Source organism: Echiichthys vipera (assembly GCF_963691815.1).
Source record: "Echiichthys vipera genome assembly, chromosome: 21".
Taxonomy (NCBI): Eukaryota; Metazoa; Chordata; class Actinopteri; order Perciformes; family Trachinidae; genus Echiichthys; species Echiichthys vipera.
This window is the reverse complement of record NC_139846.1, coordinates 1,934,551-1,950,328: the sequence shown is the minus strand read 5'-3', so window position 1 is coordinate 1,950,328 and position 15,778 is coordinate 1,934,551. Positions and strand designations below refer to the sequence as shown.

The following is a 15,778-nucleotide window of genomic DNA, read 5'->3' as shown; positions in this document are numbered from 1 at the left end:
GGCAGCAAATGGCCGATCTTCCCAAAGAACGCGTTGAAGCCTCAGCACCTTTCACGTATAGCGGCATGGACTGTTTCGGCCCTTCCATTGTAAAGAAAGCCCGCAAAGAATACAAAAGATACGGCTTGATTTTCACGTGTCTGTACTCTAGAGCTGTTCATATTGAAATGGTTGAAGATTTGTCAACAGACTCATTCATCAACTCACTGAGATGCTTCATCATCCTGAGAGGAGCTGTTCAACAACTACGCTGTGACCAAGGCTCTAATTTCGTTGGCGCTAGAAATGAGCTCAAGGAAGCACTTAAACAATGTGACATTAAGCTACTGGAAATCTTCCTGACTGAGAAGCAGTGTGAATTTGTCTTCAATGCTCCCTCTGACAGTCACGCAGGCGGTGTCTGGGAATGACAGATCAGAACCATTAGGAATGTGCTGAACGCTACCTTTGCACAGTGCCCAGCTCGATTGATGATGCATCCCTCAGAACACTACTATATGAGGCTATGGCTATTGTTAACAGCCGCCCATTGACAGTGGATGGAATCAATGATCCTCAGGCACTGCAGCCTATAACACCGAATCAACTCATTATGATGAAAACTAAAGTTGCTCTTCCTCCCCCTGGAGCATTTGTCAAGGAGGACCTGTACGCGACAAAGCGGTGGAGAAGAGTTCAGTATCTTATCGAACAGTTTTGGAGCCGCTGGAAAAAAGAGTATCTGATGAACATATCCACAAGACAGAAATGGCAGTTACGTCAGCGCAACCTCAAAGAGAATGATATTGTTATTATCAAAGATGACAACCTCCCAAGAAATCAGTGGCAACTTGGACGAGTGATTGAGGCTGTTCAAAGTGGAGATGGCTTAGTTCGTCAAAAAAAAACAAGATCCTCCTTCCAAGCCCTCAGTTTTTGAGAGACCAATCAAAAAAATTGGTTCTCCTTGAAAAATGATAAGAACAAAGCGATAGACAACCCAGCACACAGTGTTTTGCTATGTGTGATGCTAACCTATGTAGTTATCACTCAGATAGCTTAACTTGAGGCTATTTATTTCATGGAGTCAAAATCCTATGCAATTCATTCACCTTGTTGTCTATTTGTTCATTCATTGTGCTAGGATTTGGTGGGAGTGTAAATGTCAGTGTCACATTGTGGTCAGTTTTGCTTTTATTTTGAAGGAGCGCTTTTATTCTACTAATGTTTTTTTTTTGTGACGCTAAACTTCCTGTTCACAGTGTGCTTGCAGATAGTCAGAACGGTAAAACGTACACATAAGTTATTTATCATTTTTTTATCCATTTAAATCTTGCAACGAAAGAGTTTGTTGTGATTTATTTTATTATTCTAATTGTTCGTACCCGTTATTAGAACTCCAAAATGAGATGTGCATCGAGCTAGAGAGTAAGCTAGCTGATGGCTACAATCCTGTAATTAGCGCCCTTGGAGAGCGGAATGAGGTAGGAAAATGTGGAGGGTGTATTACTATCAGAGGAGATTTTATTTTAATGTATAATAATTAATGTCATTATTCTATTTGTTTGAAATTAATTACACAAGTTAAAAGGATAAAGGCAATATATATTCTGTGAAATATTACAATATATTGAACTTAGTTGGGTTGAATGAGTTGTATTGGGTGTAAACAAAATGAATATGTGAACATGACGGATATGTGAATTAGTTGAGAAACTACAGAGATTTGTATTTTTTCAGTTTTTCATATTCTGTAGTTTTCACGGTGCTTATCGTGCATGGTGCACGCAGAACGAAGAAATAAATCGACACCCGTTTGAAACTCTCTGCGTTTTAATTAATGGATCCGAGGGGCTGCTACAAATATACAGTATACTTTTGGAGACTCTAGGAACGACAAGTAGCACTGCATTCTCAGAGTGCAGCGATCTGTCAGGTAATACGGTACTATGAGATCTTTAAGATACGACAGAGTCCGGCCAATAAGAGCCTTGTAGGTAAAGAGAAGGATTTTAAATTATATTATAGATTTTGCAGGTAGCCAGTGCAAAAAAGCTAATACAGGAGAAATATGTTCTCTTTGATTTGTTTTAGCTATTTATGTTGTGTTATTTTCATGTTGCATATTATTCATGTTATATTATAATCATATATATATAATCCATAGTTAGCCAATTAAAGTACAAAACCCAAGTTGTTGTCTTTGACTCTTTCATTCTAAAGCAGAGGTTGTGATCACTGTGTTAATAGAATGAGCGATCTAAGTTTATGAAACAGAAAAGAAAGAAATACATTTCTTATTAAAATACAAGGGATTTACAAGTAGTAAACTCCCGCCGAGGATTGTTCTATAATCCTGTTCTATAATTGGTGTGGTGGTCTTTGAACAACAGAACAAGACATGACTGAATAAGAGAAGCCCCTCGTCGCTCAGCATGAAGTCAAACTTTTGACACCACCTACATTGAGGAGCTCTCCCAGCCTCTTTCTCCTCTGTTTTTCTTTTTTACATACAGAAACAAAAGTCCATGTCGGATAAAAGTGACACCTTTGAAAATCTTAATGTTTTACCTTACTGGTCTGACCAAAAGATGAGGGAATTCCTCAGTGTCACAGTGCACTGGATAAAGAGGCAGAGAGGATACAGATAAAGTCCAATCTCTTGGCCTGTGAGCGCTTCAAAGGCACACGCAGCTGATAGAATCGGTGACCAATTTGAGGCAAAATGTGATGAATACAACATTGAATGACATGCGAATCTACAAGACGAGCATCTGCTAACGCTGGAGGCCTCCTGTGCCACACTAACAGAGCAACGCTAAGCTCTTAGCTAAAGTCAGCGAACTGGAGTCCAGGAGCCAGCGCAATAACATCAGAGTGATCGGCGTACCTGAAGCAGCGGAGGGGCTGCGGCCTACAGCCTCCTCCTTCGTCATCATCAGGCTGCAAAGGTACCAGGTGAAGGAGAAAATCGTACGCGAAACCCGCGCCAGGAGAGGCATGCTGCAGTCCGGAGGCTCCCCCACACTAATAGTTAAAGTCCTGACGGGCTGAAGATATTCTGTCTGTTAAAGAGTTTTGAACAGAAATCGCTAAATGGACATTTTAACACACGATGAACATGTTGACTTGTGACCCGGTGTTTTCTGATATTTATTTAATTCACGTTTTTTCATCTTCCTTTCTGTGCCTGCTCACACTATTATGTGAATTCAGATTATCTTTAATCGGCCTTCGTGCCATGTACTGGAAGCTCGTCCACATGTGGATTTCAGTTCGTTATTATTTATTTTCTTCACAGCTCTATTTTCTTTTATTTTAAATTTTTATCACCCACCTCGACAGGGTTATCTGAAGTATTCTTATTCTCTGTTTGGTAAAAGGACTTTACTGAAGCGTGACACTCATAGACTGATGTACAGAGATGACGTGTATCGATACAGCCTGTGCATTCTAACCCTCATGGCATCAGGGTATTTTTCTACATCAGATAAGACAAGTAGAATGCCTGCCTGCCCGAAGGCATCTCGGCACACTCTGCTGGCTAATTTATTTAATTTAATTTACAGCTGTAAAATATCTATCTTTTATTTCAATTTATTATTTTTTCTCTTTTCTTGTGGTGACTTAAGGGGTCAAACACTGTTAGTTATGGGAGGAGACCATAACACAGACTGATTGATCACAATGTCATTGTCTTGTTTCATGATGTCTTGTTCTGCTTTATGTGTGTTTGTGCCTTTTTTTTATTCTTTTTTATTTTATTTTTTTGTTCTATCTTACCCTTCCTCCCCACTCTCTTGCTCCACTACTACAGAATACCCTATGGCCATGCAGTGTCATTCTAAGTTATTATTATTGTCCCTATGGCTAATGCTGTAAAGACAGGTACTGTAGTGTGTCTGATTTCCTGGAATACTAAGGGAATGAACAACACGATCAAAATTGGTAAGGTCCTGACACAGTTACAGCACCTTAAGGAGGATGTGATGTTTCGGCAGGAAAACGATCTCAAATCAGCTGACACCTCACGTATTAAGAGGGCGTGGATCAGTCACTTATTTCATTCCAAATTTACAGATAGAGTTAGAGGGGCAGCTATTATCATTCATAAAAGGGTTCCGTTTGAGCCAACAAACGTAATCCTAGATACTGACGGCCGGTATGTCATAGTTTCGGGCACACTTCAGAACACACCAGTGGTCTTAGTTTCATTTTATGCGCCTACCTGGGACGATGCACAGTTTTTCACAAGGCTATTAGCGAGAATCCCACATGCTGACAGTCACCGCATTATCATGGCTGGGGACTTCAACCTGGTGCAGGATGTGACTCTTGACAGATCTTCTCTTACACAGGTTACGCTATCCAATCAGCACAAATAGTTCAAACATATGCATCACAGTTGGGAATTTAGGATCCTTGGAGGTTTAGAAATCTCCATGGTAAAGCCTTCTCCTCTTTTGCCCATGTAAACCACACATTTTCTCAAATTGATTTATTTTACTCGATAACAACCTCCTTGACAATAGTCACTTCTGACCACGCTCCTACCACAGTTGACATTAGTTTTCCACAGGATACAATTCCACGTTCACCATGGAGATTCAGCTCACACTTACTGTTTGATAGTAAGTTTAACCCTCCTGTTGCCCTCAAATTTTACTAACACCATTTATTCTAGGGGTCAATTTGACCGCAGCAATTTAAACATCTGGAAAATGATCATAATCAATTTGTTACTCAAGTTAAGTCGGGTACTTTATGTATTTATTTAACTAAATGAAAAATATCACTGATCTTAAATTGCATGGAGGGATTTCTGTGTGTGTGTTTTAAAGTAAGTCTCTTATTTTAAGTGCTATTTTGTGTTATTTGTAATATCTGGAATGAAAGTAACGTCCGTTATCAAGGACAGCAGCATGAATTTGACCTCATATAATATTTGAATTGTTAAATAGACGATAATAATAATGATTAAATCATCCAGATTATCAAATTGACCCAAAGGAACACTGATGTGACAAGTACATGTACGATAAGAACAATAAAAAAATATATATAATCATGACAATTTTAGGTTTTTTATGAGTTGTCCCCATAAAATGAGGAAAAGTCATAAATATAAATCAAAAAAACAAAAAATGACATCATTTAGAGATGTTAAACATCATCAAAATGGGGTCAAATTTACCCTTAGGAGAACAGGAGGGTTAAAGAATTTTTTTTTGTTTTTATTTAAAGTTTTGTTGCGACTCAAATCTGCTCTTACATAGAGTTCGATGACAACCCTGATGTCAGCAGCGACACTCTATGGGAAGCACTTAAGGCTACTATTCAGGGACAAGTGATATCCTATATTTCTAAAATGAGAAGGGCTGAACAGTCTAGGCTGGTGGAATTTCAACTACCGGATGGCAGCAACACTTCTTATCCAGTGATTATTAACAAGTCTTTTTATATATCTTTCATATTAGGGAGACATCCTTTCTTCAATACCAGAAGGCTGCTCACCGGGGTCGAACACTCCTGAGGTCGTAGTGACGCTGGATGCAGAGAAAGCCTTCGACCGGGTGGAGTGGGGCTTTCTATTATTTGGCTTTGATTCTAATTTTATTTTATGGTTAAGCTTCTGTATGTAATCCCATGTGCATCTGTAAACACTATCGGTATTCTCTTAGCATATTTCTCTTTTAACGTGGGACCCGGCAGGACTGTCCGCTCTCACCCTTGTAGTTCAACATAGCCATCGAGCCATTAGCCATCTGGCTTAAAAACCAGAATGAGTTCATCACTTGTTTTGGTCTGGTCCACAAACTTTCCTTATATGCCGATGACATTCTCTTATTATATATTATATATTCCCCTTTAAAACAGCTGACCAGGGGGTTAAAATATGTGGGGGTGTTTATCACCAGTAGCTTCAGGGACCCTTTCCAAAAGAACTTCCAGTCGCTATTGGATGAATGCAAGTCAGACTTGTCTAGATGGTCGGGCCTCCCCCTGTCCCTTGCAGGCCGGGTTAATCTAATTAAGATGGTAATTTTACCAAAGTTTCTGTATCTTTTACAACACCTATTAATTTGTCTTACTAAATCGTTTTTTTTACTAATCTAGATCAACAACTTAAGGTCTTCATTTGGCAGAATAAACCAGCCCATATCAAGATATCAAGCGGTGGAGTTGCAGATGTCTGCCCGCCCTGGGCTCATACTGGGATAACATCTTCCTCCTGCTCTTTGCATTCTACCATTACCTCACAGCTCCGCATAACTGCCCACAAGGTCTCACCCAATCAAAGCAAAGGGCTTTGATCCTTGCCCCAGTTTGGAATAAATAATATAATAATATAAATATGCATTTATCCCTTCCTGCAATGTGCATTTGACTTTCTGGCTCAGACTACAGACTGCTTGAAATTACACTAAGTACTTTTGAACTAGGTCTCGACTGTTACTTTATCTGCTGTCTAAGGTTTACTTGTCTGCTCTGTTGTGCTATTTCTGATCCAGGACTGTTTTACTCAGATTTGTAAGCTAGCTAGAAGCAGCTAGCATTAAGGATACCTTGTTTTGATTTTAACTCAGACTAGAGCCAAGTTCAGATTTACTTTCTACTTGCTTGTAAATTGACTATCTTGAAACAGTGTGGTCAGATCAGCTGTAGCCAACAAGCTTCAAGTCTGTTTTTAAAAAAATCTGGCAATTGTTTGAAGCGGCAGCCTCTTCAGACGAAGACTCAGGAAGACAAAGACTCAGGAAGAAAAAGACTCCGGAAGACAAAGACAAAGGAGTCTACGCAGGAGTCTTCATGGGAGGCAAAGTAGGCTAAGTATCTTTCTTGTCATTGCTCCTCTCCTTTTTGTAGACATGCATTTTCTCTATTCCTGTTCATGTGTCATCTCGTTGATACAACAAGCCTCGTACTCTTTCAAAACAATACCATAATGTCTCCACCTTTCTCTATCCCACCCGCTCCAATCTGACAACCCATTCTCATAAACAGATACAGTACCTGTCTGTCGCAACATATGATCCCTCTCTCCTTCCTCTTTGGCCTCATCTGTTCTTTCAGCCCTCCCTTCAACTAACTCTTTCTCACTCATGCATCCTAACTCTGCCACAGACACTCTCTCGGCTCTTTCTGTCCCCTTACTTCATGGCAGGTTTGTAAGTCCTCCCCAGCCCTGTGGTTGTCTGACTCAGTGTGTGCTGAGAGAGCCACTTTACAGGCAGCAGAAAGGAAATGGCGGAAATCAAAACACCCTGATGACCTGCTTTTCTATCAATCTCTTCTCTCCTCCTTCACTGAATCCATCTCTGCTGCCAAAAAGTCCTTCTATCAGACTAAAATTAAATGCTCCTTCTCAAATCCTAGAAAACTCTTCTCCGTCTTCTCCAACCTCCTTGACCACCCCCCTCCCCAATCCTCCTCCTCCCTTCTACCAAGCCACTTTGTCAACTACTTCATAAAATAGGTAGATGACATACGCTTTTCATTCTCCACCTCACCTCCTGATCTAACCCTTCCACCAATGTCATCTTCTTCCCATTTGCTATCTTCTTTCACCCCCCTATCTCCTGATTTCTTTCTTTCTTTCTCCAATCTATTGGACCTGACCTCCTTCCTTTTCTCACCCATCTTATTAACACATCTTTATCCACTGGCTTTTTCCCTGACTCTCTTAAAGAGGCAAGAGTGAACCCCATCCTCACAAACCTACCCTTGACCCTTCTGAAGTAAATAACTACAGACCTGTCTCTCTTCTTCCGTTTCTCTCCAAAACATTGGAGCGTGCTGTCTTTAACCAACTCTCTTCCTACCTTAACCTGAACAACCTCTTCAATCCTCACCAGTCTGGTTTTAAGGCTGGCCACTCAACTGAAACTTTTCTTCTTGCTGTCACCAATCTACTTCACATGGCTAGGGCAGCCTCTCTCTCCTCTGCACTCATCATTTTGGACCTTCTTTCTGGTATCTCAGGCTCTGCACTGTCCCTGCTCACATCCTACCTAAAAAAAAGCCCATACTGGGTAACTTGGAGAGGCTCTGTGTCGGAACCCTGTCATCTTACTACTGGGGTACCTCAAGGTTTAGTCCTAGGGCCTCTCTTCTTCTCTCTGTACACCAACTCCCTTGGTTCTGTTATTCTCTCACATGGCTTGTCCTATCATAGCTATGCTAATGACACCCAACTTACTCTCTCTTTTCCTCAGTCCAACACACTCGCAGCAGAACGGATCTCTGCCTGTCTGACTGACATTTCTCAATGGATGTCCGCAAACCACCTGAAATTAAACCTAGACAAGACAGAGTTGCTTTTTCTTCCTGGAAAAGGCTCTCCCACTAAAGACCTTACCTACCTACCACCCGTGACAATTCGCCAACATTGCTGAAATAACCAGATCGTGCAGATATATGTTGCACAACATCAAGAGGATCTCCTGACCCAGAAGGCCGCACAGGTTCTGGTCCAGGCTCAGGCCCTCGACCTACCTAAGTTCTTTCACACTCCGCTCCCTTCACTGGCTTCCTGTAGCAGCTTGCATCTGTTTCAAGACACTAGCACTTACTAACACTAGCTTATCGTGCTACTAACAGATTAGGCCCAGTTTACATCCAGGACAGGATTAAACCTTACACCCCAGCCCGCCCTCTCCACTCTGCATCGGCCAATCAGAATGAATGAATGCAGAATGCCTTTTTATTGTCACTATACACAGTACAGTGAGATTAAAAACAGCTCCTACTCAGTGCAGACATGTATGCAGGTATAAAAAAATAAACAGAAAAAAACAAGATATAAAATTTAATAAATAGTGCAAAAGACAAAAAAAAGGTTCAGAGTTCTGTGGCGCTGTATGAATATATTTAAAAAAAATAAAGGATTCCTATACACAATATATTGCACATATTGAAGATTAAAAAATATGAAAACAGTATTGAATATTGCACATATTAAAAACAAATTGCAATGTAGGTGGATAGAGGGAAGTCCGGAGGAACAGGGGTTAGAAGTCAGTATGAAGTCAGTGCATGTGTTCAGGTGAGTTCAGGGTGGTAATGGCTTTGGGAAAGAAACTGTTCTTGAGTCTGTTTGTCTTTGTGCTGATGCATCTGTAGTTCCCCCCTGAGGGCAGCAGGTTAAACAGGACAGATGCAGGATGGGAGCTGTCCTTGATGATGTTTTTTGCCCTGCTGAGGCAGCGGGAGGCTTAAATGTCGATCAGGGAGTGGAGAGGGCAGCCGGAGTTCTTCTGTGCTGCCTTAACTACCCTCTGATGCCGATCTCTGTCTGCTATGGTGCAGCTGCCGTACCATGCTGTAATGCAGTATGTCAGCAGGTTCTCAATGGACGAGCAGTAGTAGGTCAGCAGCAAGTTGGAGTCAAGGTTGTGTTGCCTGAGGACCCTCAGGGAGTGCAGCCGCTGCTGAGCCTTCTTGATGACCGCTGTGGTGTTGTCCGTCCAGGAGATTTCAACGGAGATGAGGACGCCGAGAAACTGGAAGGGTGCGGTTGGTGAGAAAGTCCTTTATCCACATACATGTGAGGGTGGGAAGGCTGAGAGTGACCAGTTTGTTTATGAAAATGTCAGGAATGATGGTATTAAAAGCTGAACTGTAATCCACGAGGAGCATCCGGACATAGCTCTGCCCCTGCTCCAGGTGGCTCAGCACAGAGTGGAGAGCTACAGTGCGTCTTCTGTGGATCTGTTTGGGCGATAGGCGAATTAGTGGTTGTCGAAATCTGGAGGGAGATGGTCCTTGATGTGCTGGAGGACCAGTCTCTCGAAGCACTTCATAATTTCCAGGGTGAGGGCCACGTGGTGAGCACAGCGGTGAGCTGGTGGGCGCAAGCTCTAAGCAGCTTACCAGGTACTCCTTCTGGGCTAGCAGCCTTCCTGGGGTTCACTGCCAGGAGCACCCGTCTGACATTGTGCTCCCTTTCCGAGAGTGGAGTAGTGTAGGAGCCAGGTTAGGGTGGGAGCAGGGCTGAAGCAGATAAGTGCTGCTGTCTTGATGACTCAAAACGGGAAAAGAAGCACTCTAGCTCCTCTGCCAGCGGTGCACTCAGGTTTTCTGTTGTCGCGGCACAGCCTCTGTAGTTCGTTATGCCTTGTATGCCCCGCCATACCTCCCGTATATTATTGCTTGACAGGTGTGACTCTATGCTCCACTTATTGTCTGCCTTGGCTTTTCTAATTCCTCTCCTCAGATTGGCTCGAACAGCCCTCTACGGAGCTCTGTCATCCGACCTGAAGGCAGCATCGCAGGCTCTGAGGAGCTTGCTGACCTGGCTGGACATCCAACGTGTCGCGTTTGGGAAAACTCAAATGTTTTTGTCTATCGCTTGCAGCTCCCTCACTGAGAGGAACACAAAGTCACTTGACTAAGTCACGACCGTTTAACGTCCCCATAGACATTAGAAAGGCAGAAAATCTACACATCTTCCGCCGTAGGATAAAAATGCATCTTGGCTAAGAAGATAATTAAAGAAAATATAAAATAAAATTTAAAAAAGCACCTATATGTAGCACTATATAGATCGGCTTCTTTGAAGCTACAGCACTTACTTAATAACTTGCTCTTCACCCTAATTGTTGAATGCACTTATTGGAAATCGCTTTGGACAAAAGTGTCAGCTAACTAAAATGTGACGTAATGTAATGTAATGTAATGCACCGACCCTGCATTCCGCATATGGTCAGATAAGGGCCTCAAAATGCTTAATGACCTGTATGACGAAGGTGTTTTTCTTTGCATCTATGTTGGACAAATACAGCCTGCCTAATAGACACTTTTTTCAGTACCTTCAAATGAGACATTTTATCCAAAAGCAATTCCCACACTTTCCAAACTGCCCCCTGAAGCTGAGATGGACCAGTTCCTGTCTCTCCATGTACAACCCAAACGACTGATATCTGTCATTTATAATAAGATTGCTCTTCTGAGCCTCCACTGTATCCCCTAAAAATGCATTGGGAAAGGATTTGGGGGTAGACATTACTGATGTTCAGTGGAGGGATATTCTAAAACTGGTCCAATCATCTTCGATTAGTGCCAGGCACGGTCTATTACAGTGGAAGGTGCTTCATAGAGCCCATTTCACCAACACTAAATTGGCTAAGATATACCCTAGTCACAGTGATGCTTGTAACTGTTGTAAGCAGTCCCCAGCCAGCAACGCACCCATGTTCTGGACATGCCTGAAGCTTTATGAATTTTGGTCTGATATATTTCAAACCCTCAAACAGACTCTTAACACAAATTTGAAACCCAATCCTCTGACTGCTCTCTGTCTTAAAATCTGCCCATTGCTGCGGCACAAGTCATGGCCTTTGCCACCCTGCTCGCCAGACATACCATTCTCCTTACATGCATGCTTAGCTTGCCAACTGACTAATAATCTAACAGATCCCAAACCAGGTGGCTACCTGTCTGAAGAACTCCTCCAGCAGGGATGTAGTCCAGCGATGATGGAGGTCCCAGCGTTTGGCAGGGTGGCTGATGTCAGCTGTGTGCAGCAGCAGGGATAAGGCCTTGGGTTTGTCAATCCTGCAAATACAGTCCAGTCAATGACACAACATGCTGCTGTCCAACTGCCAAAGAAATATTGCTAGTTGTGTAACAATATGTACATCATGTACGTAGATTGAAAAAGTTAATGTGTCTGTACAATTCTTGAAATTTCTTTTGGTGTACCTATATGGTTGAATGCACATATTACAAGTCACTTTGGATCAAAGAATCAGCTTCATAATTGTAACGTAATGTAAAGATTTGATACTCTACGGTATTTAAAGTAATGGCGACTAATAGAAAGGACCCTTGAAGACTAAATTTCTGGAGAGAAATAAATTGTGTGTGTGTGTGTGTTGTGGCAACCCAGGAGAAGCCTCAGGCTCCGCCCAACCAGGAAGAACACACAGGATCCGGTTAGGGGATGTAGCAGGGGGTGTGTTCTCCCCAGTGGAGGTGGTGCAGTCACTGGGCACCTGGCACTGGACACACCTGCAACCAATCAGTTGATGAGGGGAAGAGATTTAAGCCCTGGGCTCACACTCACTCCCTCTTTTTCAGCAGTAGAAACCTCAAGCAACAGACGTTAAGTAGACACTACAGAGCCAGTGACTTAGGGTACTACAGCGACTAAAAGCGCTGTAGTACACATGCTAGGTCTGGATGTGGCGCTGTAACTGCAACAGAAAGACACCAAAAAAGAGAAGAAGAGAGGGGGAGCCACTGTTTTCTCCAAATCTGGAGACTTCCCAAATCCTCCTCCATCCTAGAGAGAAATCTGTGTTTCTGGTGTTAGTGGAGGCTTTTGTGGTGTTTTGGACTCTGATGCACCAATCACTCTGCAGTTAGTGTCCTTAACGAGCAGAGGGTGCTGCTGTGAGCCCCTTCATCGTCGCAAAGCACTCATAGGCGGGCACTGTCTTGCTACTCTTTGCGACCTTCAACTTCATTTCTAAAAATAGACTAGTGATTTATTCAGATCATCAGGGAAAAGGGAGAAATATATGGTCGGCCTTGTTCATTCACATGCATGTCGCTCAGAGTCCAGTTCAGTATACAGTCTATGGGTCCATGTCTCTCTCCACCTGTAGCACCTAGAAATACCCCTATAAAAAGTATTACTTGTTTGTCTACACGACAATATCTAATGTAATCTGTTGTCTGTTTAACAATGCATTGAGACTGCATTTCTTCAACTCGCCAACTCGGTGGCTACAGTGAATTGTTGTTACAAGGTACTGTAAGATACAATAGAATAAGACGTTTTCAGGCGGGAGTCGGAGCCTTTAATATAACAAGGAGTGTGTGTGTGTGTACACATGCTGATGTACTCTGGAACTTGTTTTGGTGATAAGTGTTGCTCTAAAGGAATAAAACTAAATATTTCTACACTACTAGTACCGTCCATGTCTGAGTGGTGTAACACACGCAGAAGCACTGTTGTTATGTGACAGCACGGGGGTTAGTGGTCCGAGGTGGGGCGATGGCATCATCAGTTAACAAAAGTATGCGGTTTCGCCGTCAAGACGACAACATCCCGGGGGGCGTTCAACATCTCTGGGGGCTGTGTGTGGATGGTTGGCCTAACCGATACTAAAGATGTGTGGTAGAGATGAGCCAGATACTTGGTACGGATAAGGCACTTTTGCCGAGTACGACTATGATACGAGTAATACGCGTCAATATTCGTGCTCGATTCAATGAAAATCCTCATTAGCGGACTGTGTCTGCCCTCTGTGATATGCTTTACACAGCGCTGCTCCGCTGCTGTGTCCCCCTCCGCTACACACACAGACAGACAGACACACACACACCTGCTCCATCTCTCCCTCACTCAGACTCGCCGGTCTCTAACTAAGTTTCTTCAGCTTCAGGTTTGTTTTAACTTCGGTTTGTACTCACTTATTAACAGCAGAGTTCTGTAAACGTGGGTTCGTTCAGACCAGAAAGGTAGTCGTGGAATTAATATGGCAAATGAATTAAGCTGCACACACACACACACACACACTCCCTCTCCCGGTCGGTTGTCTGAGTTTTTTTTTTTTTAAACTGTCAGTTGTCAACACACAAGCACACACAGACTAACTCACTCACTCACACACTCTTTCTCTCTTACTCACTCACACACACACACATAAAAAATAAAATTAAAATTAAAATCACACTGATCATAAAAAAAATTAAAAGTTAAAAAAGAAAGTTATGGGGCGGCTGGTGGAACCCATCCCATGTGGAGGGGCTGGGGGTCCTCGGGGAAGTGGCTGCGTGTTTGACTCCGACCTGCGGCCCATTGCTGCATGTCTCTCCCCATTTCCTTTCTATCTAATAAAAGGCTTGAATAAAAACCAGAGCTCTGCTGAGTGCGAAAACTGTTGTTCATTACAAATCAAATCAAATCAGCTTTATTTATGTAGCACCTTTCATACATATAAAAATACAGCCCAAAGTGCTTTACATTAACATAAGATAAAACAAACCCCCTTGACATCCCAACTTCTTCAATCGTGTAACACACACAAAACTCTCTCACACACACACACACACACACAGGTTTCGGTTCTCACATTGGGAACAGATAAAAGACCAGTACCGGAGGACCACAGGGTCTGCGAGGGCCGATACGGTAAAAGCAGTTCAGACAGATAAGAAGGCCCAAGGCCGTTAAGACACTTAAAAACTAATAAAAGAACCTTAAAATCAATCCTGAAATGCACAGGGAGCCAATGCAACGATTCTAAAAGTGGTGTAATGTGAGCCCGCCTTCTGGTCTTGCGTGGAATAAAATCAAGCTCAGAGTTGATAAGAACGCCCAGGTTTTTTATGCACTGTGAATGTTTAAAAGAATTTAGTTTTGGTAAAAGTTTCTCTCTCTTGCCTTTAGGACCAAAAATTAAAACCTCTGTTTTGTCCTGGGTGAGCTGTAAGAAGTTCTCTGCCATCCATGACTTTATATCTAAATTACAGTTTAAAAGGGAATCAATAGGCCCTGTGTCATCAGGAGACACAGCAATGTAGAGCTGTGTATCATCAGTGTAGCCTCCTGATGACGTCCCCAATGGGGAGCATGTATAAATTAAAAAGTATTGGACCTAAGATTGGCCCCTGGGGCACCCCACACTTAAGTTCATGCGTTCCTGAGGAACATGTATCCATGCTTACAAGAAAGTGACAATCTGTGAGGCAAGAATAAAACCAGTTAAGAACAGTGCCAGAGAGGCCCACCAGGTGTCTGATTCTATTTAACAATATGTGGTGGTTTACTGTATCAAAAGCAGCACTTAGATCCAGTAGCACCAGGACCGACTGAGAGTCCACGTTACACCTGAGATCATTAACAATCTTCAGGAGGGCTGTCTCGGTACTGTGGTTCATCCTAAAACCAGATTGACACTGTTCTAAAATCGCGTTGCTGTTTAAAAAATAATTTAATTGGATAAAAACCAGCTTTTCTAAAACTTTACCTAAAAAGGGTAAGTTGGATACAGGTCGGTAACAAAATCGTCAGGATCCAAATTGCTCTCCTTCAGAAGGGGCTTCACCACTGCTGTTTTAAAGGCAATGGGGATGACACCCGTCTGGAGAGAGCAATTCACAAGGTTTAAAAGTTCAAACTCAAAGAACGCATACAATTGTTTTAAGAGTGATGTGTGAACTGGGTCTAAAAGACAGGCTGTTGGTAGAGTTTTCTCCTGAGTTTACCCGAGTGTTACTGCATCAACCAGGACAAAATGCTCCATTGTCTCCTCAGATAAAAGTGATGGTTAAGGTCTGTTAAAAGCAACATTGTGAGAGTGGACCTAATACCAACGATTTTACCTCTGAAGTGGTCTACAAAGTCCTCACATAGATGGTTTGTTGGAACTATGGAAGATTTTTTAAAATCACTATTAGTTGAACGTGCAATAGTGGAGAAGAGGAATTTGTGGCATTTCTCCTGCCAGGAGTGACTTGGAAGGCCGTCATAGAGGAGGCTGGGTGTAACAGATAGCATCAGCTGAGAGAAGAAGAAGAAGAAGAAGAAGAAGAAGAATTCCTTTATTCGTCCCGCAATGGGGAAATTCAATTTTCACTCGTAGCAGTTAGCTATAGGCCCAGAGAGCATAGGAATGATATTTATACAGAACTACTATGTCACGACTGTCTATGCGTGATTAGGCATGAAGTATAAATGTACATGTAAAAGGGAATTTTGGTGGGTTTTTTTGTTTGTTTGGTTTTTTTTGTTTGTCAGTGGCTGCTTTTGTGAATTGCTGTTTTTGATTATGCTCTTCAGAGAGTT

General features: G+C 42.4%; 1 protein-coding gene across 1 annotated transcript in view; it reads right to left on the bottom strand.

Annotated features, from left to right (window-relative positions):
• The window catches only part of LOC310963283 (dual specificity calcium/calmodulin-dependent 3',5'-cyclic nucleotide phosphodiesterase 1A-like), a gene marked incomplete at both ends in the record, with an annotated part of 104,860 nt that overhangs the window by 28,585 nt on the left and 60,497 nt on the right, over window positions 1-15,778 (bottom strand). The window contains one exon of the mRNA XM_083936025.1: window positions 11,415-11,535. Within this exon, the coding sequence (XP_083792151.1) occupies window positions 11,415-11,535 (121 nt within the window). The remainder of the gene's footprint in view (window positions 1-11,414; window positions 11,536-15,778) is intronic.